The following is a 21,560-nucleotide window of genomic DNA, read 5'->3' as shown; positions in this document are numbered from 1 at the left end:
CACAAAAATCGTTTTATTCCATTATGTTGAATGTACATGAACAAATGATGTTTTCTGACAAAGAATTATTGAACTAAACTGAGAAGGAAAAAATCAGTTAATGTAACCTAATTGATTTGTGTGGAACAATATGCATAATTAAATTATGTCAATTCAAACCTCTTTTTTCAGTATCCTTTCAGTATCCAGTATCCACAGCTGAGAGAAAAGCAAAACAAAAAGTGCTTCCTTAATGTACGAAAATTCAAAATAACATTGAAAATGTAAATGACTTCATATTCCACTTTTGTTCTTATCACAAATAAGACATAGATTTGCCCTTGTTGCCTTTTTGGCAAATCATTTCAGAGACTAAGCTATTTTCAGCCCCAACAAGAGGGAAAATGCAATCATTTTATTAAGCATTTACTCATTCTCTATTCGTTCTGAGCTCTGACAAATACCTCCGGAGTTATTAATATAGTCAGGGTCTTTGCAGATGAAATGTAAATCTCAGGCAAATGTGGAAGGCGCCGAATCAAGTGAGACAAAGGTGTATTGGGGGCTATGTGAACCTTCTGCCGCTCCAAAATAAATTTCTGTTTTAATGTGGGTCATCCTTGGGGCAGAAGGGGATTACTATTAAAAATTGATTTTGGGAAATACAATATAATGATATAGGCAGGCTGGGGAGAATGGAAAAGTGGAAGAGAGGATGAACAGAAAACACACTAGACACAAAAGATGAGCCAATCCCAGTAATGGTGGGATTATATGGAGTTTAGTGCACTAGACGGGTCAGGAGACATTGTGATTGATGAGCCATGGCAGGAGGTGGCAAAATAGCCTTAAGGTCACAAGAGAAAGTGAAAGAAAAGAGCAGAGTTCATTTTGGCTTAAATGCATACAGTATAACCAAACAGAAGTCACACACAAAGAGATATTTTAATTTCTTTTGCCAATAGTATATTATATCAAAATAGCATATGAAGATTTACATTCCAGGAGATGAGAAAAAAAATGTAACATATGGAGAAGAAGATAAGACATAGACAGAAGGGAAAACCAAATCATTTACACAGTAACTGGAGAAAATAGTCTTGTTTTTCAGCGGCTGCATCTATGAGGAGTTTTATCTCTTTCCAGTCATGGATCTTCCAGGGACACACTTTTCTTGACAATAGTGAGCTTCATTTCTTGAGTGCCACTAAAAACGAACCGACTGCAGTCTGTTCTGGTTAAAATCAGTAAAGCATCAACCCTCAGTGGGGCAGAAATACTCATCATAACAGCAGTCTCCAGCTCCCAAATACTGGAACTAGCTAATCCTGAACTCCTTGGAGACATCTCGGTGTTTGAAATGTAAACATCTAACGGCTTGGTTGTTTATAGAGCTTTCAATTCTTAAAGGCTCATTTATCCTGGGGTGCATCTGCAAAATTTGCTGAGGTTGTTGGTTTGTTTGACTTTCTTTGAAAAGAAAGTGTAGGGGAGCAAAGAGGAGCTCCGCTGAGCTTGAGTCTGGAGTTTGTGCTGGAGCTGGAGGTGTTTTGAAATGGAAAAGAATTTCACACTTCTTTGTTGATGGCTGGAACGTGGTTACTTTTGCGCTAAAACCATACATACAGCATATGTGATGATTCAATTTTAGCGTTTGTTGTCCAGACTTTTGCAGCTGATTTAGGAGACCACTAGTGATTTTTTGTCTTAGACGCTGTTTATAATTGGTATTTTGGTATTTTTTAGTTCGGTGTTATCTGATCACAAGTGTCTAGCTCTAAATACAGGTACAGTTGTGGTCCGGAGTTATCAGATCACTCAAACTACATAGTGTGTGAGAAATATGTGAGCACATTTATAGTGTAATGCTGCCCATTGGACAGTGAAAGACTGCCTACTCACATTATATCAGTCACTCACTATTCTAAAACAAGGGTTAAACCTTGCTTATATGCTTTAAAGAAAATAACAATCCTATCAAAGAATTTTAGAGAAACACATAAATATATATATATATATTGTGTATATGCATGCACAAGATAAATTGCAGGACTTTTTAGTAAAGGTATCTTTTTAAATAATATTAAATAATAAGGATATTTTTTATGCTTTTTAAACATGTGTTTTAGTGAATGTATCTTCTTTCGGCTTAATTTTTAGCAAAGGTATATTTTAAACTGTTTAAAAGGCTCTTTTGATTTTTTAGCAAAGGTTTATTTTAAATAGTTTATTTTAAGGCTCTTTTTTTGTTAAATGTACTTTTTTAAATTATTTCTTTGTAAGGATATTTTTATGTACTTTTTATTAAATGTATATTTTAAATAGCTTATTTTTCATACTCTCTTATAGTTTTTTTTTTGTAGAAAATTTATATTGTTTAATTATTTTTTAAAATAGCTTTTTAGTAAAAGTATCTTTAAGTCGATTCACGCAGTTCTAATGTGTGATGGTTCTCCTCACTGATGTAAGATTTCTATGTAGGAAAATCTCTTGTGAAAATGCTTTCATTTGTTTTCATTTGCTTTTCGTTTGTGCATTGGCTGTTGGGTGTTACAAGCTCCCTGGTGTGCACATGTTGTTAAAGGCCAATATCTAAATTTGGTTTAGGTCTCTGAGCAACGAATCCATATCCCTTTGATTTGAGAAATGACCTTTAACTTGAAACAGAAAAACTAGTTGTTGTTCTACTGAGGTGGAGAATCTCATTCATTGTCAAATGAGTTCATAAGATCCACTTCACGGAAAATAACATTGCTCTTTTATAAATAAACAATCAGAACAAAGTGAATGAAACATAGCATTTTTATGTAAGAGAACATATTAAACTAGTTCTGTCATATTTTATGCAGTCCTCTCTGGAATAGGCTTTAGCTGCTATCTCTTGTTTACCAGCAGCTTGCATTGCTCTGCTGATTTGGATCTTTTCTAAAGATCAGCGGGTAACACTGGATTGAAAGATTGGCACTGTGGTGCCAGAGGGATTAGTGGGGCTCGATGGCAAAGACTGGCACCCACAGCGCTGGAACATCTCAGCTGCTCTCTGTGCCACCCCACGGTGTCTGGGAGTTTAGATGGAAAGACAGGGTGCCAGAATCTTGCTGCTTGGACAATCACAATCCACTGCAGCAGGGGGTGTGCTGGGAGAATTTATTGGGGAGGTTAAAGAGTAATTAATATATTAGGTAATATGTTATACAATATATGTAAAATGTTTTATTTTGGGCATTAAAAACTTTATAAGTTGACTTGAACAGTGCTAGCTGATGAAATGAACTGCATGCTTGTTCAAATTACAGATTTATCAAGACATTTTTCCCCATTCTTCCTAGTAAAGAATTTAGGAATACACTATATAATGGAAACATATTGGTCATTGGCTGACAATATAGATTTTTTTTCTTTTTTTTTTTTGTATATTGCTGTCAGCATTTTATGTAGATATTGAATATTTAAATTTTGCATGCTCATTTCCTCTATTTTTAAATGTACATTTCCTTGCCTTCATCTAATGCTTAATTCAGTTTAATATTTGAAAACACTACTAATTTAATATCACTGTTAAATGCACGATTTAAAAGAAAAAAAAAAAAACCTTTTTCCACTGTAAAGAACCTTTAGTTCAAGTCTGTTATTTTTCAGCACAGCAGTATTATGAAGGAGTTAAATCTAGCAGAAAGCTGTCAGGGAGCCTATCTTTCTTTTTTCCACAGCTAGGCATGTAAGAAATCCTTACAAAATGTTTTTATTTTTAATATGGGCCATCTTATGGTCTAATATGAGATTGTGGTTTAGGGAAGGTCATCCAGTGGGTTAAAGCACTAGCTGCGGTGGCCACTAATGCAAAGATCCCCTCATCAAGGCCGGCTTCTTAGCTTGCAGAAAGTGACACTTTATTGACTGCCCATCGACCGCTTAGCTGCTGAAGATGTTTTTTTTTTTTCAGTCTCTTTTTCTCTGTCTATTTGTGTTTTTTTTCAGTCTCTCTTAATGTCTCTCATCCTTCACCTGTTTTCAAATGCTCTCCGTCATTGTCAAGTTTACTTTGTTGTTTTTTTTCTATCGTTCTTTCTTCTTGCTACATAACACAAATGCCATTTGATGTTCTCTCCATCATATTTACTTCTCATTTCTCATCATCCTCAACTCTTCATCTTCTCTCCTTCCTCTGCACTCTTCTTCCATTATATATCTGAGAGCGGCTCCATCACAAGTGTTATTATGGGTGCCATCAGGGGCAGATCATAGTCAGAGCCAGAGATAAGCACACGTATTGGTTTGTGTGTGAATGTATGAGACTCTGAACCTTGCAGCACTTCTCATGGGAGGATAATGGAAAGCTTTAGACATGGTTCATCTGTATCAAATGCAAGTGAGATGGTGTTTATGTATTGGGTGTACCTCTAATGTACAGTATGTGATTCAATTGTAAGAGTCTCTCTGAGTGGTATGTTAAATGTCTATATATTTATTTTACACGGTTGACCCTTGTGCAGTCTAATGACCCAGAGTGAAACCAATTCGTAGATCTTCTGCTGGGTCTTTCAGCACTCAATGGAAGACTTTCAGCGAGCAGCACTTAATCTGGTCAAAGCTGGAAAAAATGAAGTTTTAAGCCCTAATTCCTTTCCTAATTCTTCTTCCCTAATCCCTCGAAGAAGGGCAGCCCGTTTCAGGCCTCCTTTCCTGAATTTCACACATTGGCTCTTACTTCTCTTGCCAATTCAAACCCTCATCTGGCTTTCAAAGCGCTCTCCAAAAGCTGTCAACCAGTGGAAGAAAATGGCCTCGGGAGCACTTCACAAAATTAGACACCTTCGCTCTGCGCCACCGTCGTCAGTGGATTTCTGTAATTACATGCGCAAATGGGTCATTGGCAAAGTCTTCTATGCTGTCAGGTGTGGATACAAGAGGCAAAGTGCCAAACAGGTTTTACGACATGCTTTTCCCAATAGGACCAGGACACTCAAACAACCTTATTTGTGTGAAGTAGGCTGTAATGAACCCCATGTGGTGAAGGCTTAGTTGATGACCACATGATTAAAGCATTGAGCGGCTGGTACCATATTTATGAAAAAAAGATCCTTTTGTTTTTCGGGAAAAATAAATAAAAACAATAAGATTTAAAAAATAATTTTGCACTCAGATACCCATAGGCAATGTGTTGAAACCAAACACCTATAAGACAATTTTCATCACTCTGAAGATTCTTTTGAGAAAGTAAGAAGATTCTGTGGCTCATGCATAAAACTTAAATGACATTCATCATATAGAAGCGACATCATTAGTTTGTGGAGATCAGTGGAAATCTGAAGATTCTCTTTCAGGCTATCATCTTTCCGCTGTAAGCATTATGTTCCTACATTTTCTATTGATGCAATGTGTCCCTTCCATCTGTGGAGATTCACTTGGCCTTTGTGTCCCTTAAGAGCTCAGCATGTTCTTGTGTGGTGGTCTCTTCAGGGGTTGTGGATGTAGGCTTTTCTTCCATTACATATTTGTTTTTTCCTATATGCTAATACAACATTGCATTGTAGTAATGCATCTTCAAAATGCAAAATAATATACATGGTGTAATTTGTAATTTCGAGTCCATGGAGAGCATTTTCATGTGTGTGTTTTCATGATTGTTTAAGCAAATGCTTAACTGTGATGTTCTAAACTCCTTCCATTTCACAAACTGTGTGTGCGTTTGTGTTAATCTGAGCTGCTTTTCACTAAATGACCAAGGAGTTACTGTATCATCCATCCATTCATTCATTGTGTGCATTGTGATGAATACCACTCAAAAGAATCAAATGGATTTCATTTCCATCTCATGCTCATGTATGAAACAATACAATTTATCTCAGGGAATTTGCAAATGGGTTAAAACGAAAAAAAAATAAAAAATGTACTCTGCAGAACAATCATGTTTTATAAGCAAAGATACATTTGATAATATCTAGATAATAAGACTCTTGAGGTTTTCAGAGAATATGTCTTAAATATTTGCTTTATTACTTATTACTCAATACTCAGAAAAAAGACAATAAGCTAAAAAAAGTATTAATTTATTCCTCTGTTTATTTATATGATATATGTTTTGAAAAAAAAAAAAAGCTGACGCTTATCTGGTGCCTTTTTGCACACATGTGGAAAACGATAGATTCAGGCCACAAATGAAGAAATTGTTCCTACTACGTATTAATTTGTTCCAATTTTTTAACTAAAACTAGGAAAACATTTTGTGTGTGTGTGTGTGTGTGTGTGTGTGTATATATACACACACACACACACAGATTCTTCCTGTGTGAAGGTGAGTTTCCATACACTGTTCAGGAGATGGGTGGCTTCATTCATCATCTGTCTGACAGCCCATGTTGTGCCCTAAATCCACCCCCACCTTTCTCCTTAGTTTCTGCACAAGTAGGTTTGTCCCATTAAGAGCCATTTTCTTGGACACTTACCATCTGTCTTCTGTTCATTTGAGTATCTCCTTTCCTTCCACCATTTAAAGCAAAACCTATTCCTCTGCTCAGTATGTGTTTGGATTGCTGAATTTTAATGTTTCATAACCTTAAATGTCTTTGCGTTATACATGAAAAGCACTTAAGATTCATCATTAACAATAACAATAACGAAAGACTTTAGATTTTTGTAGCCATTATCCACAAAACAGCTACATTTAATCAATCATTGACCTAGGGTTTTCACACACATCGTAGATATACATATACAGGATCCGAAGCAGGATCTTTTTGGCGGCGGTTGTAGATGAAAACAGAGGGGGTTGGTGATCGACTGTGTTTCTGGTCAGGGAAAATCAGAAGTCCATCTAACCGAGAGATGGAGATAACTGTTACTACCCCTTCCATCCGACACGTTTCTCATTTCCAGACCCTTGGGTCCATGCAGCCACATATCAGAGAGAAGCTGGGTGCTGGGTTAATCAGCTCTGCTCATGATGCTGGACAGGAGATGTGTTTAGAGCAAAGCTTGATCTATTAGTGCATGTTTGTGAAATTAAAGTTAGTCATTCCGTTCACATAAAAAAAAAAAAAAAAATCAAAATAAATCTTATACTCAGTTTATTTTACTCTTTTTCATTGATTTTCTTGTATTTTTTATTGTTTGCCTCCCCGATTGTTAGTGACTCTTTCTGCACGTTACATCGCTGCGGCAACAGGTGTCAACAGGTGACTTTTTTGAGTGAGTGTTTGAATCGTTCTCTCAAGCGATTCATTCAAAATACTGATTTGTTCAGGAACAAATCAAGTGACTGTCTTTAAGAGAGAGGCGTTGAGTCATTCACTCAAGTGATTCATTCAAAATAATAACTCACTGAAGACAAAACAAATTACTATGAGTGAGTAATTGAATTATTCACTCAAATGATTTGTCAGAAAACAACAAAACAGCAGCTGATTTTGTAACATTTTGATACCAAGCTACTCATTTGGAACTTTTTTCACTGGCAAAGAAAAAATGCACAAAATAACTACCACTGTTGTGTCTAAAATGTAAGTTAATATTAACTTTGTTAATAGTATTATACTGTTAATATTACTTAATATTGACGGTTCATTGAACTGTGGTATTAAAGCGGTTGTACTGTTGATCTGAAAATTTGGAACAACAGAACTTTTTTTCATGTGATATTGCTGAATTAAAACAGTTTGGGATTCAAAAAACATAGATTTATTTAATCTTTGATCTGTGAAAGGACACAGTGTCAGTGCAAAGCTTTTATTTGTAGTTGTCATCTAGACCAAAAAGAGAATCAGTAGAAAGACAAATGGCAAAACAGTAACACCTGTGACTTTAACATTGTTCTTTGCATGGAAGTGCAGAATACTTTCTTTCTTTTATCTGTCTGCTTTTCTTTTTTCATCTCTTTGTCTTTGCGGTGTAAGTTTTAAAAATAGCACCTCATAATGGAGGGTCAGGATCCAAAGGGGAGCGATGATCCTCTGAGGAGGAGATGTAATTTAAATTCCATGACGTACGGGATTGCTTTTCCCCGTCCACTGATGAGGGCAGATATGCGATAGCGAGGGGCTTTAAGCTTCGGCTCCTGGGAGGCCTCTATCACCAGGGAGCAGGAGCGGCAAATCAGAAATCATCATGATGAAATGAGGGGTGAGACTGAGGAAAGATCAGTGGGGGATTTGAACTTCTCATGAGAGCCAGAGACAAAGACTAAATGAGAATTGTCTGTCCTCTGTCTCTCCATCTATTTATGAATATTTGTGTGAGAGGAAGAGAGAGATGGAGAGACGGACTGTGAATCAGACGTTTGATAGCTTATGTTGTCTTGTCTCATCTTCATGTATCCAAGCAGGGAACGAGGGTTCGGCGGAGAATGGACAGAAAGAGACGTCCACCTGTGACATTTGCCAGTTTGGGGCTGAGTGTGATGAGGATGCTGAAGATGTCTGGTAAGCACAAAAACAGCCTGTAGAAGAACTACTATCACAAAAACAGAATAAAAAAAGAAAGATGCCATGCCAAGAATTTTTTTAAAAGTGTATTTAAACAAAAATTGGTTATTTAACCCTTAAATGCATGGATTTTACAATGACTGTCATCATCAGAGCACATTTTCCCAGTACATTCAGCATCTGGCTCATAGTTGCAATCTTAGTCATATTCTCAAAACATTTTTCAGTGACTTCAAAATCAATATTTTGATCTGCTTATTCACCACATGCACCATCAAATGACAATGAAATTAAGGTGACTGAAAATTTAGTCCAAAATATATATGACCTCAGGTTATGTCAATCACATTTACACACTGCCTCTGAAATATTCGTCCATCATAAAAATAAAAAAAAATTGGATCGGGTTAGATTTTTTCAATTTTTCGCATCCATAGCAAGCATTTTGAGGTGTTTTGACAGTTCAGAGCCACCGTACAAGCGAACGCCAAAATCCAGAATGGCGATTGTCAAATTCATCCACTTCGTCTCGCAGCACAAAGCACTGTATATAGATCCTTGCACACTGAGTTCACAGAAACTGGTAGTCTTCTTTTTAATATGTGGCTCTAGTATCACTAGCAAAAGCATCAAAATGAGCCAAGGACATCCTGAAGTAAACTTTGAATCGCCCGTGATAATCCCGCTGCTCCTGAGGGGGAACTCTCTGTCCTCTCTATGTCTCAGGAGGTAGGGGTAGTGAACGACCAGTACTCTCTTCCCCTCTCAATACCGACAACTGAGGTGCTTGCTTTGAATGCTTTCTCTGGACAGAAGCAGGCTGACTGTTTTAGATTGGTTGGTGCTGTCAATGGCATGATATGGAATATGGGACACAATATGAGATTTACTTTAACAAATCTCAGTTCTTTGATTATGAACTTTACAAACTTGCCCAAAATAAATGGGCCAATTATGACAGTTTCATCTTTGCTTAGAATGGCCGCGTAGCTCCGGCGCTTTAGCAATGCAAACTCATTAATATTCAATAAAAAATAAGCAGAAAACCTCAACATCCACTTTGTTCCTCTAACAACATCTTTATGCTATGTTCAATGAGAAATTGTTATCATTTCTAGAGAATCTATTTTAGTTGTAAACATATGAAAAAATCATGACTCACATGATATATTTGAAATCCACCCGTGGATGTGGAAAGAAGGTTTTCGTTGCGCTGGGCGCCAGTGAACAGCTCAAACTGTCAGCAAGAGTGAAGGAGACTACCCTTTAATCTTAATAGAAGAAGGCCTCTCTTCCTCCCTCCTGCCTATCTCTCTCAGGGCGTCTGAAGGGAATTACATGTCAGCCTTTAGATTCACTAAAGATTCAGCAAGCACTGGCTGGAGAGCTGGAGTGTTTGGAGGCATCAGAATGAAACAGCCCAGCATCTCCCTCCTCAGAGATATCAGCACGATTTGAGGCATTTATGCCTGAGTCCTAGGGATGGTCCCATGACAGGCCCCTCGCTCTGATACACTTGACTGCAGATGACTCACTCACCTCAGTGTTCCTCTACCAAAAACACTCTACCTCTCTCAGCAGCCCTTCTTTTTTAGTCTTGCTCCATTTTTCCATCTTCCTGTGTCATCTGAAAGGATTACTGAAAAAAAAATTAGATGAGAGATTATAAAAAAAATCAATGCTATAAGCTGCATTAATAACATGTCTGTGTGTGTTTGTGCATTGATTGAGTGTAGTGACAAGCACCGGATTTGGCTGTTAGGACCCTAGTCCTTGGATGTGTGTAATAGAGAGAGAGAGAGAGAAAGGGAGAGAGAGAGAGAGAGAGAGGAAGTAATATTGATTTCAATATGCACTGCACTGAACTATTTTCAATTATATTTTTAGTATGAAATGAGTTGTTTATTTCTATTTTTCACACCTTGTATAATTTTTTTCACTGAGTTTGACACAATGCATTCTTGGAATGTCTGGAATTAGAGCTGAATTTGGTCAGTATTATTGATATACAGTATATAAACAGAGATAGACAGACACATAGATACTGTAATCTGGTTATGGGTGGCATCAGTGCAGTGTGAATTAGTCTATACATAGACAGGCAGACAGATAGACAGACTTAATTATAATTTTAGGACATTTTAAATTTGCAGACAGAAAAACAGGAATCATGATATGGCCTAATGTGATTTATTAACATTCAAAGGCTATGATTCGATTAAATTAATGTGAGCGCTACACATTCAAAGTCAAAATGCAGCACTGTTGTGGATGGTTGTAAGAGTTCATAATATATTTCCTTGCATATTATATCTGATATATCCTTTTTTAGTGATCAGCTTAAAGTAGTAAAGCATAGACAATTCAAAATATGAATCCAAGGCTGGTTTATATTTAAATATTCTGTATTATGCATAGCTTTTTAGCATTTCGGTTGCACAATAAACTAATAATATAATCGTGGTTTTAATTGTAAACTTTTGTGGCTTTTCTCTGGTCTGCCCTGTAACAGGAAGAAAAGATTTAAAAAATATTATTTAACACTTTCAGTATATACATTTTACTAGTATCAAGTAGGTTTGATCTTTGTGTACGTACAGTATTTATTTTATTTGTGCAGGTCTTAAAAAGGTCTTAAAGTCTTAAATTTAATTTTAAAAACTCAGACATACAGACAGATATTGGATTTTGTCAGTACTACAATGCTGTGCTTAAAGAAAAGCAATAAATTCGTTATTTTGCCAATTATAGTAATATATACTGAATTATATAGTGAATGTTAAATAATGTTCTTATATCCTCCTTGTGGTGGCATGGTCCATGGAGGAACCATCAGATTTTATACTAAAATATATGTTACATAAAAATAAAAAATAAAAAATAGAAAACAAGCATAATACGGAACTTTTATTATAAACAAGCTCGAAATACACTAGGTCTCTTATTTGGATGGATGGATGGATGGATGGATGGATGGATCTAAATCAAACTTTTAAAACACGGGGATCAAAAAGTCAAAACTCCTCAACTATCCTCATCAAACTATCATAAATACCAAACCGAGACTAATTCTCACAAAATACAGACTCAGTCATCATAATCCGGCCATTGAAAGAGAGAGAGAGAGAGAGACTAAAGTGTGCAAGGAAAGAGCAGCTAGACAGACAAGAAGCCCACAGGCCATGCTGGAAAAGTTTAGATAACAGAGAAACCACATGGCTCTTACAAATCAATAAGACATATCCCCTCACTCAACAAGATAAACACACTCACGCACACACAGAGGCTACCATCCAAACAACCAGAATTTTTAGGAAATCTCAATCCTTCGGTTGGACTTACTAGCACAGCCATTATTACTTGATTTGCTATTGGACATTTTTGATGTGTGTGTGTGTGTGTGTGTGTGTGTGTGTGTGTGTGTGTGTTGTTGATGCAGTGCATTTGCACTGTGTGTATGCCTAGAGAATGTGAGAGGCGACATTAAATATTCATGCTCTCAAGACACATTAGCTTTTATGACCACTACAGACAGTCATACTAGAGAGCAAGTGTGTGTGTGTGTGTGTGTGTGTGTGTGTGTGTGTGTGTGTGTGTGTGTGTGTGTGTGTGTGTGTAAGAGAGAGAGCATTACCGATGCTTCACAATAAATACATCTCAATATCATTGTGCCTGTTGTTTTTATCTCACATCCAACGTTCCCGGGATGTATCTAAATTACTATGCATTACAGATCTCAATTAGCAATGGCAAACAATCAAAGATATTAAAACAGATATTTTTATCTCATATTTGTAGTCAGTTTATATTATTCCAGTTGTGCCAGAATACAAAACGACTCCGTACATCACTAAAGCTCACTGGCAGGGTGAAAATATTAAAAACAAAGTTGAAGAAAAAACACAAATACACAAAAATAATGACAGATTTATAATTATACTGTCATCTGTTTGCTGCTGCAAGAAGTGACTGGGGACGGCAGTTTAACTGTCATTTCTGCTCAGTATGTTCCTGCCGTGGCACACAGACAAAACATAGACTTTAAAGAGAAATTATAGTAGAAAAACTTGAACGCAGAAAATACAGACTTAATAAATTCTTGTCAACTCCTTTGAGAAATGTTAATATGCCAAATACACTCACAGAACATACACAATGAAGACTAGTTGACAGGTTTTCGATTCTCTCAGGTAGAAATGAATGACCGGTTCACACACGAACACAAAGGCTATATGTGACTCAATGCGTCTTTGTCTCCTTCTCAGAAGCGTATCACCTTTCATCTGCGCATATGCACATAAGCGCTCATTACCGCCGTTAATGAAGGTATTTGAATAAGAGCAGCCATTAAAACGAGCGAAGGAACATCAAAGTGTCAGAACTCATCATTTCTCATTTGAAATGGAGCGTTTTAATATTTTCCACTGATGTGTTCGCAGTGCTTTGGTTGCTAAGCCAGTCTTCTGTGCTAGTCATTAAGGCCCTGAGATGATAGACTCAAGAATGTGCTATAGATTGAAAATCACCACAGCATCCAGTTCGATCCCATCCACATTCATTCTTGAGCCTTCCCTTCTAGCTTCACGCAGATACGAGAAGATGAAAAACAGACTTTACTCATTACATTTGCAATCTTGACAAGCTTGTAAACATTTATAGAGTAGTCACATCATAAAAGCGTTGTTGGTGTTAATCTGTTTCTAATGGTAATTCATCCAGCCTCAAGCCAAATGGGCAATTATGAATGTCAGTTAATGTTTATAAGAGGTTGCGGTTCCTGCTGATGCAGACCTTTTGTAAAGGGGCCAGTATTTTTTACCATTGTAATCTGTGTATGTTGCAGGGCTCTTGTCGCGCAGCACACCTGTGAAAATGCTGAGCTTAACACACTCATACATGATAGAGAGGTGTACATTAAGTCCGTAATGTTCTCCCTTTGCAAAACTGGCTCTTACGAAAGCAATTTTATTGTAGGCATAAAAACAAGTGTTCATTTGATTGATTGAATCTTCCAGCAACAGAATAAATGAAATACTTAAAACTATCCTTTCCTGGCAAGTATGTTGTTTGTGGGACAAAATTTGCTGTGTAGATGTTATTTATATTTTTCTTTGTTGTGTTATATACTTAAAAAAAAAAGAAAAGAAAAGCAACAACGGTTTTCAACATTGATAATAATAAGAACTGTTTCTTCAGCTCTTAATCAGCATATTAGAATGATTTCTGAGGGATAGTATTATATTTTTAATATATTAATATTTATATTTAAAATATTTCACAGCAATATTTTTACAGTGTTTTTGATCAAATAAATGTATCCTTTATGACCTTCAGAGACTTAACATGAAAAAAAAATTCCAAACCCAAACTTTTGAATGATAGCATAGCATAAGTTCATTTGCTGCATGCAGTTTGATTGATTTTTTGATTATTCTTAAAATCTATATTTAATGTGATGTTTTAAAAAGGTGGTGTACCACAAAATAAAGTCTTTCTATTGCGTTTTCCTCACAGACTGTATGCAAAAACAAACCAATGTGACTAGCAGTTTAATTCAAACTGATGAGCTGCCTCTTTTTAGTGAATCAAAACATACAGCGTGATCAGTGTAAGCCAATTCACAAAACGAGTGACTCTTATGAGCCTATTCTTTTAATAATTAGTTCAAAAAGAGTTATTGCTTTGACTCAATCTAAAACACTGTCCTTTATAATCATACGAACACAAAATTAACATCATAACCCAAATGAATCTGTTTTGTGAATCAGAATTGAATCAGTAAATCTACATTGTTTGCCATCCCTAGAGCTGTGGTGAAGTGCCTGGATTGAACCCCACTGTTCATTTGGCTGACCAGCCTTACAATCTGCTTTGTGACATTTCTCAAATCTGATTCCTTCTCTTCTCCCCATCATTTCCTTTCCTTTTTTTCCTAATATATTAATAAAATCTGGTAAAGGGCCAAAAAAAGTTGCATTATTTCCAAAGAGGCCCTGAAAAATATTAATTGAATAGTGAAATGTTTACATCATTATCAGAAGTGAAACACCAAATCCCCTTCAGCAATTACTTTGAGTCCCCAGTTTGGATGTCTGAAGAGTTATTCTAAGCTGACAGCTTGATCAAACAAGGTCTGACACTTGTTTAATGATCTTTTTCACGGTCTTTGATTTGTCAGTAATTGGCATTTACTATGCGGTTTCTCACAACACAGGTGCGTCTGTAACATCGACTGCTCCCACATCAGTTTTAACCCCGTGTGCGCATCAGACGGCCGTTCCTATGACAACCCCTGCCAGGTAAAAGAGGCGTCGTGTCAGCGGCAGGAACGAATCGAGGTCAAGTTCCTGGGTCACTGTCAGGGTAAGAAGAGCAGATTAACAAACATTTATAATTGTTTTATATAATTTCTTCCATTGTTACATGATGCCTTCTTTCAATTCAATTTGCATTTATATAGACAACAACAGAGAACACATGTAAAGATGTAAACATTATAAATCACTATTACATAATCAAGTTCATTCATGTTTATATGATCATTAATCTCTGGAATATAGCAATTTCCCTGATATCATCTTCGAAATTACAATGAAATGGGGGGAGTGTTGTATTATGTAACCAGCAGATCTGTTCATTTTAACATCTGAATTCATTCCTATCTTGTAGGCGACATGATTACAGGCACCAAAGCAGGAGATGGACAATATGCCAGGACAGATTACACAGGTGGGTGGGTGTTTAATTCTAAAAAGTCGATTTTACTTTTAAAGTGCCCTTGAATTGTAGCTGTTCTGATCCACTGTGTTTGAATTATAGAGGAGAAGCCTGAGGTTTCAGAGGTGGCAAGAGGGCTTTACATCCCCTGCCCTGAGCACTATAAGAACTATTGTGTTCACGGAGACTGTGAATATCCCAACATGCTCTCAGCACCGTCCTGCAGGTACACACACACACAATGTTTCGCACTATCCTGTCTACAAATATAAATTGTGAATAAGTGTATGTGTGTGTGTGTGTGTGTGTGTGTGTGTGTGTGTGTGTGTGTGTGTGTGTGTGTGTGTGTGTGTGTGTGTGTGTGTGTGTGTGTGTGTGTGTGTGTGTGTGTGTGTTTGTTTTATTGTGAATGTAACACTGTATCACAGATCTTCATCTCCCCCTACTGTTCAAACCAAGAAAGTTCTGCCTCATTAAAAAAAAGTTTTCCAAACACCCCTTTTTTCAGTGTTATTTTAATATAATTGACATATTATTATAGTTTTTATTAGCTGTTTGAATATGTTTGTATGCTATACATTTTCATTTTTAAGTTTTAGCAATTTTGTTTTGTATTTTTTTATTTTTAATGTCTGTATAGTTTTTATTACTTTTAATTATGGTTAGTTATTTCAGTGCTTTATTTAGTTAAATTTGGTTAAACGAAATGAAAAATGGGGTATGTTTTCTTGGCCACTAGTGGAAATAAAATATGTTTAAGTTTTATGGTTTTAGCTTTAGTTAGCTATATTAACCTTGGTCTTTCATTGGTAGTACAAACAGATGGTGCTGTCGAGAAAAAAAAAGTCACTGTTTGATTGTTAATTTTTTTACGGAATTCAATCTACAAGTCATTTATACAGATTAAACTGGGACAGAAGAAGGTATTAAACAGAAATACTGCACATATCAGCTTATAAAAATAATTGGCTGTTCAAGTTGTGAAACTCATATTAACAGTCACAGATAAACAATAGAAAAGAACCTAGAGAGAAATAATAATACAGAACAGGAGAGGCTCTCTGGCAGGTGCTGCAGTACAACAGCAGGTGTTTCTGAGGCACGACTTTGAGAGTGAAAAACACTGAAGTATGTGTATGAACAGAGATATTACAGAGAGAGTAGACTCTTTAAAACAACCTGAATAAATCAACAGAGGACTAAAGCACACGCATCTAATCTAATAAGGATATAACGCTGTGTTTCTTCCTCTTTTCTTCAGCTGTCACTCAGGATTCAGTGGTCCACAGTGTGACACTAAGGAGTATAATGTGCTGTATGTGGTGCCTGGCTCTGGAAAGCTCCGCTATGTCCTCATCGCGTCTGTCATTGGGGTTCTGCAGGTGGCCATCATATGTGTAGTGGTGCTGTGTATCACCCGGTGAGTATAAACACACACCACAGCATTATATCACACACAATGTGCTACTGCGAAGCAAAGCAGTGGACAGCTACCTCCTGGGTAGATCACACACACTCACAGCTCTTCACAGAGTGAGAGTTCCTGCCAGCAGGAGTCTGCAGAATAACACACTTTACACTCCATGAAAGGTCATTGTTGAAGGGGGTGTGTGCACTAGCAGCACTAAATAACTCACCCATCTCCTGTAATATTTACTTTACACATCAGCAAAGTAAATGTGTTCACGGATCATGAAAGATTGTAGAAGTGACTGATGGATTGTTAGACCTCAGACAGTCTTCAGTCTATATACACTACCTTTCAACATTTTGGGGTCAATAATATTTTGTTTTAGAAATAAATAAATACTTTTATTCAACAAGGACACATTAAATTGGTCAAAAGTGACAATAAGGACATTTATAATGTTAAATAATTGCCATTCTTAAATAAATTTGTATGGCCCAGTGAAATATATATGTTAGGAATCAATGTTAATTTAGCTCCATTGTCAGTATTCATTTATTTATTCTTTCCTCCAGTGAAAGAAACAGCCCCTTTAGGGCAAAGAGTCTGTGAGCTGTTTCAAGTCATATCAGTGTGATGAATACTGATGCAGAAGAATGCATGATACATTCTTTTAAAAACTTCCAATCCAAACTCTAAGTAGTTATTTTTATAGCAAAGGCTTTTTTTTTTTTTTACTCTGAAATATGAGGGTTTTTTTTCCTTCCAGGCACTGTTTTGATTAAAAATAACGTAGAGCTGCCTGGTGGAAGCAAGTTCTATGTATAATAAGGATGTACTTTTGCTTCCTTCCTCTGCAGGAAGTGCCCACGGACTAACAGAATCAACCGACAGAAGCAGAACACAATGCACTACAACTCTGAAAACACCCTGCGCGCCTCCACCCGCCTCATTTGAGCCCGTGAGCAGAGGATCATGGGAAACGTGGTTTGGACAGAGGACAGGAAATAAGAAACTTGCTCTCCGTCCCCACAGAGACACTGCATCCTGCTGGATGATGGGATGGAGGACGATGGTGCAGATATATCGGAGGACGATGGGTTCTACACAAGATGCCTTGCACCTGTGGCACAGGACACAAACAGAGAATTTTAGGACACCATGATAGGACAAGTCCTGTTATTTGGTTATGTATGGGTAATATTTCCAATAGTTAATTTGTTTGTCTTGATGGGGTCCTTTTTCTGTAATGTAAATAAATAATTTATATCACAAAGCACAGTGTGTTTTTTTCTTTTTCCTTATTCTTTTGTGGATGCCATGACTTTTAAAGGATCTAACTTTAAGGTATATGGTCAGTTTCAGGGGTTTCAAGAGAGGTGATTCAACAATTTATTATAAATAAAGATTAATTTTGCTGTTTTTAATGTTTGGTGTCCCAGAGACCCCAGTCATGTAAATTATAGTTTAAAGTTTGATATCAGCAACATTAAAAATAAATAAATAAAAATAAAACAAAAAGATATTCAGAAAGGACACATTCAATTGTGACACTTAATACATTTCTAATGTTGCAAACATTTTATTTAAAATAATGTTGTTCTTTTGAATGTTTTGTTCATTAAAGAATCCTGTAAAAATGTGTCACAGTTTCCACAAAAAATATTACGCAGTGCAACTATTTTCAGCATTGATAATATTAAGAAATGTTTCTGAATTTCTGAATGTCTCTGATTTCTGAAGCATCATTTGACACTAAAGGCCACTTTGCCAAGAGAGGAATAAATTACAGTACATTTTTAAACAGAGAATGGTTATTTAAAATTCTAATAATATTACACAATATAACTTTTTTTACTGTATGTTTGATCAAATACTGTATATGTAGCCTTGGTGAGCATAAGATGTTTCTTCAAAAACATTAAAAATAATAGGGGTAATTTTCAAAAATAACCTCTTATTTTCCTCTCAAATAAGAATGTTATCCAATATAGTTTTAATTATCTTTGTTTTCTTTTGTGGTCAATTTTACACCAGCAAAAAGCAGAAAAAAATAGACAGAATATACTGACCTTTAAAAGTCATGTGGAGGACGGAACCCTTTAGGACCAAGGAATTCCGGACATTCCTTGTCTGCAGAAGTTCTTCCTATTTCATCCCCAGACCAGTCCAGTGGAGTCCCTACACTTCCTGTCTGACAGTCGGTGTTCCGCAGGGGTAAGAGAGAGCCTTAATGATACTGAGTATGCATTTGTATGTTTGTGTTCTGCTTCCACTAAGCAGACCCTTTATATATATATGTGGCGGGGGGGCGTGGTTTAGCGAAGTCTGCAGCGGGAGAGAGAATCAGGAGACGATCGGTAAGTGAGTGGTTTGGGCAGAGACGAGCAACACCTGTCTCTTGTTTCAGTAATTGGCGTGGAGAGAGTATAAAACGCCAGGAGAGACAGAAGCGAGACAGAGAGAGACGGACTGCTGACGTGACCTCAAACCGGAAGAAGTCACCCGGAAGTGTTATGTGATCGTGTCGTTGTTGATGCTAGAGTAAAAGTCACCGTTGGTGCAAAGTTTATTTGTGTTAATAAAATATACGTCAGCAGTCCAGCCGACCCCTTTGTCCTCTTCCTTTCCTCCCAGGAACTTACTACACTGGTGCCGAAACCCGGGAAAGGAAGAAGGAGTGCCGCCGCCATGCAGAGTCCCTCCTCTACGCCATTTGCGGACATCATTTCATCCCTCGCGGCCCTGCATCAAGAGCAACACCAGGCCCTGCTGGACTTGAGAACGGATCAGGAGCGGCGATTCCACGCCATCCTTCAAGCCCAGCAGGAGGACCGCGAGAGGTTCCGGAGCTGGATCGACCGGGAGGTTCGCGCCGAGGCCACGGGACCGCCCGCGGTACCCGCTCACTTACCCCTCCACAAGATGGGAACACCTCATCGACCTCATGGTGCTGGAGCAATTCATCGCTCGGCTCCCGAAAAAAACAGCCGAGTGGGTCCAGTGCCACCGTCCCATGTCACTGGACTCGGCCGTCCATCTGGCAGAGGACCACATGGTGGCGTGCCCCGGGGTCGGCGAACCCTTAACGTCTCTCTCTCTCTCTCCCTCTCTCTCCTCCCCGTCTCTCTCTCGACCTGTCCCTCTCCCTAGGTCCCGTCCACCCGGTCCTCCTCGTGTCCCGCCCCCGGGGGCTGATGGCTGCCGGAGGGGACAGCGCTTCTGTTTCCCCGCTCTCTCCACGCCAATTCTCCAATCCACTCCCTGCCACTGGGGCGGCGGGGAGGTCTGGGCTGGCCTGTTGGCGTTGTGGGGACCCGGAGCATTTTGTGGACAGGTGTCCAGTGATGGAGGTGGGGACGATGATCCGGGTCCCGGATGTCCCACAGGCCACCCCCTGTCAGGCAGGAGAGTACCAAATACCTGTGAGTATCAAGGGGGGTACATATCCGGCCTTGGTGGATTCAGGATGTAACCAAACCTCAATCCATCAAAGCCTGATTCAACCGGGGGCATTGGATACAAGCCGCGTGGTTAAGGTGCGGTGCGTACACGGGGATGTGGTGGAGTACCCAGTGGTCCCAATTATTATTCAATTCAGGAGACAAAAGCATAGTGTGGAGGTGGCGGTTAGTCCCCACCTCCGGCATCCGATAATTTTGGGAACAAATTGGCCCGCGTTTACTGTTTTATTGGGGTCGTTATGTGCGGATGCCTCTTGGGGAAAGAAGGCACGGAAGGAGGCCGCGTGTGTGCAGGTGGGAGAAACTGAGCCAGGACCGCGGGGTTCTGCTTCAGGGGAACCAAGCGAAATCCGGAGACTTATTCTCTCGGAGCGTGATGACTTTCCTCTGGAGCAGTCTCAGGATGAGACATTAAAACACGCTTTCCAACAGGTCCACTCCATCGATGGCCAGCCTCTCCAACCTGCCCACCCGCTCACCTATCCGTATTTTGCCATTTTAAGAGATCGGTTGTATCGAGTGACCCAAGACGCTCGGGACAAAAGTGAATACAACCCAGTTGTTGATTCCGAAGAGCCGCAGGGAAATGCTTTTCCATGCGGCTCATTCTAATCCTATGGCGGGCCATTCGGGATAGGCAGCAACACTGAATCGCCTCATGACCCGTTTCTTTTGGTCGGGCATTCACGACAACGTGCGCAGGTGGTGCGCGTCTTGTCCTGAATGTCAGTTGGTGAATCCACCGGCCGCCCCAAAAGCGCCTTTGCGCCCCCTTCCCTTAATGCAGGTCCCCTTCGAAAGAATTGGTATGGACCTCATCGGGCCATTAGAGCGATCTGCACGGGGACATCGCTTTGCATTAGTCATAGTTGACTATGCAACACGATATCCTGAAGCAGTGGCCCTCCGCAACATTTCCGCTAAGAGTGTTGCGGACGCCCTGTTTCGTCTTATCTCCCGGGTGGGGATCCCGAAAGAGATCCTCACCGATCAGGGCACGGCGTTTATGTCACGTACGTTACGCGAACTGTACGGATTATTGGGCATTAAATCGATTCGAACTAGCGTCTATCACCCACAGACCGACGGCCTGGTCGAACGATTTAATTGCACACTTAAATCCATGATCCGTAAATTCGTTCAAGAAGACGCCAAGAATTGGGATAAGTGGCTAGAGCCCTTGTTATTCGCTGTGCGAGAGGTCCCACAAGCCTCCACGGGGTTTTCCCCCTTTGAGCTTCTCTATGGACGCCAGCCCCGAGGGGTGCTGGATGTACTGAGAGAAACTTGGGAGGAGGGGCCATCTCAGATCAAAAACGAAAATTCAGTATTTGCTGGACTTGAGAACAAAACTCCACACTTTGGGGCGGCTATCAATGGAGAATTTGTTACAAGCCCAGGACCGCCAAAGCCAGCTATATATCAGGGGAACTAGATTACGCAAATTTGCACCGGGAGAGAAAGTACTTGTATTACTCCCAACGTCGAGCTCAAAGTTAATGGCTAAGTGGCAGGGACCGTTTGAGGTCACACGACAAGTCGGAGATCTCGATTATGAAGTAATACGGTCCG

The 21,560-nt window shown here is 38.7% G+C and overlaps 1 protein-coding gene across 2 annotated transcripts in view; it reads left to right on the top strand.

Annotated features, from left to right (window-relative positions):
* Positions 1-17,627, top strand: part of LOC109095957 (tomoregulin-2-like) — a 57,874-nt gene extending 40,247 nt beyond the window's left edge. Inside the window, exons 5-10 of one of the 2 annotated variants that reach the window (XM_042763702.1) lie at positions 8,300-8,396; positions 14,614-14,762; positions 15,069-15,128; positions 15,219-15,342; positions 16,378-16,536; positions 17,385-17,627. In XM_042763702.1, coding sequence (XP_042619636.1) covers positions 8,300-8,396; positions 14,614-14,762; positions 15,069-15,128; positions 15,219-15,342; positions 16,378-16,536; positions 17,385-17,481 — 686 coding nt within the window. In that variant the 3' untranslated portion in view covers positions 17,482-17,627. Of the gene's footprint in view, positions 1-8,296; positions 8,397-14,613; positions 14,763-15,068; positions 15,129-15,218; positions 15,343-16,377; positions 16,537-17,384 lie in introns of both variants that reach the window. The other variant, XM_042763701.1, reaches the window with a different exon arrangement.
* Positions 17,628-21,560: the final 3,933 nt, after the last annotated feature.

This window comes from Cyprinus carpio, chromosome A9 (assembly GCF_018340385.1).
Source record: "Cyprinus carpio isolate SPL01 chromosome A9, ASM1834038v1, whole genome shotgun sequence".
NCBI lineage: Eukaryota > Metazoa > Chordata > Actinopteri > Cypriniformes > Cyprinidae > Cyprinus > Cyprinus carpio.
This window is presented reverse-complemented; position numbering and strand designations above follow the sequence as displayed.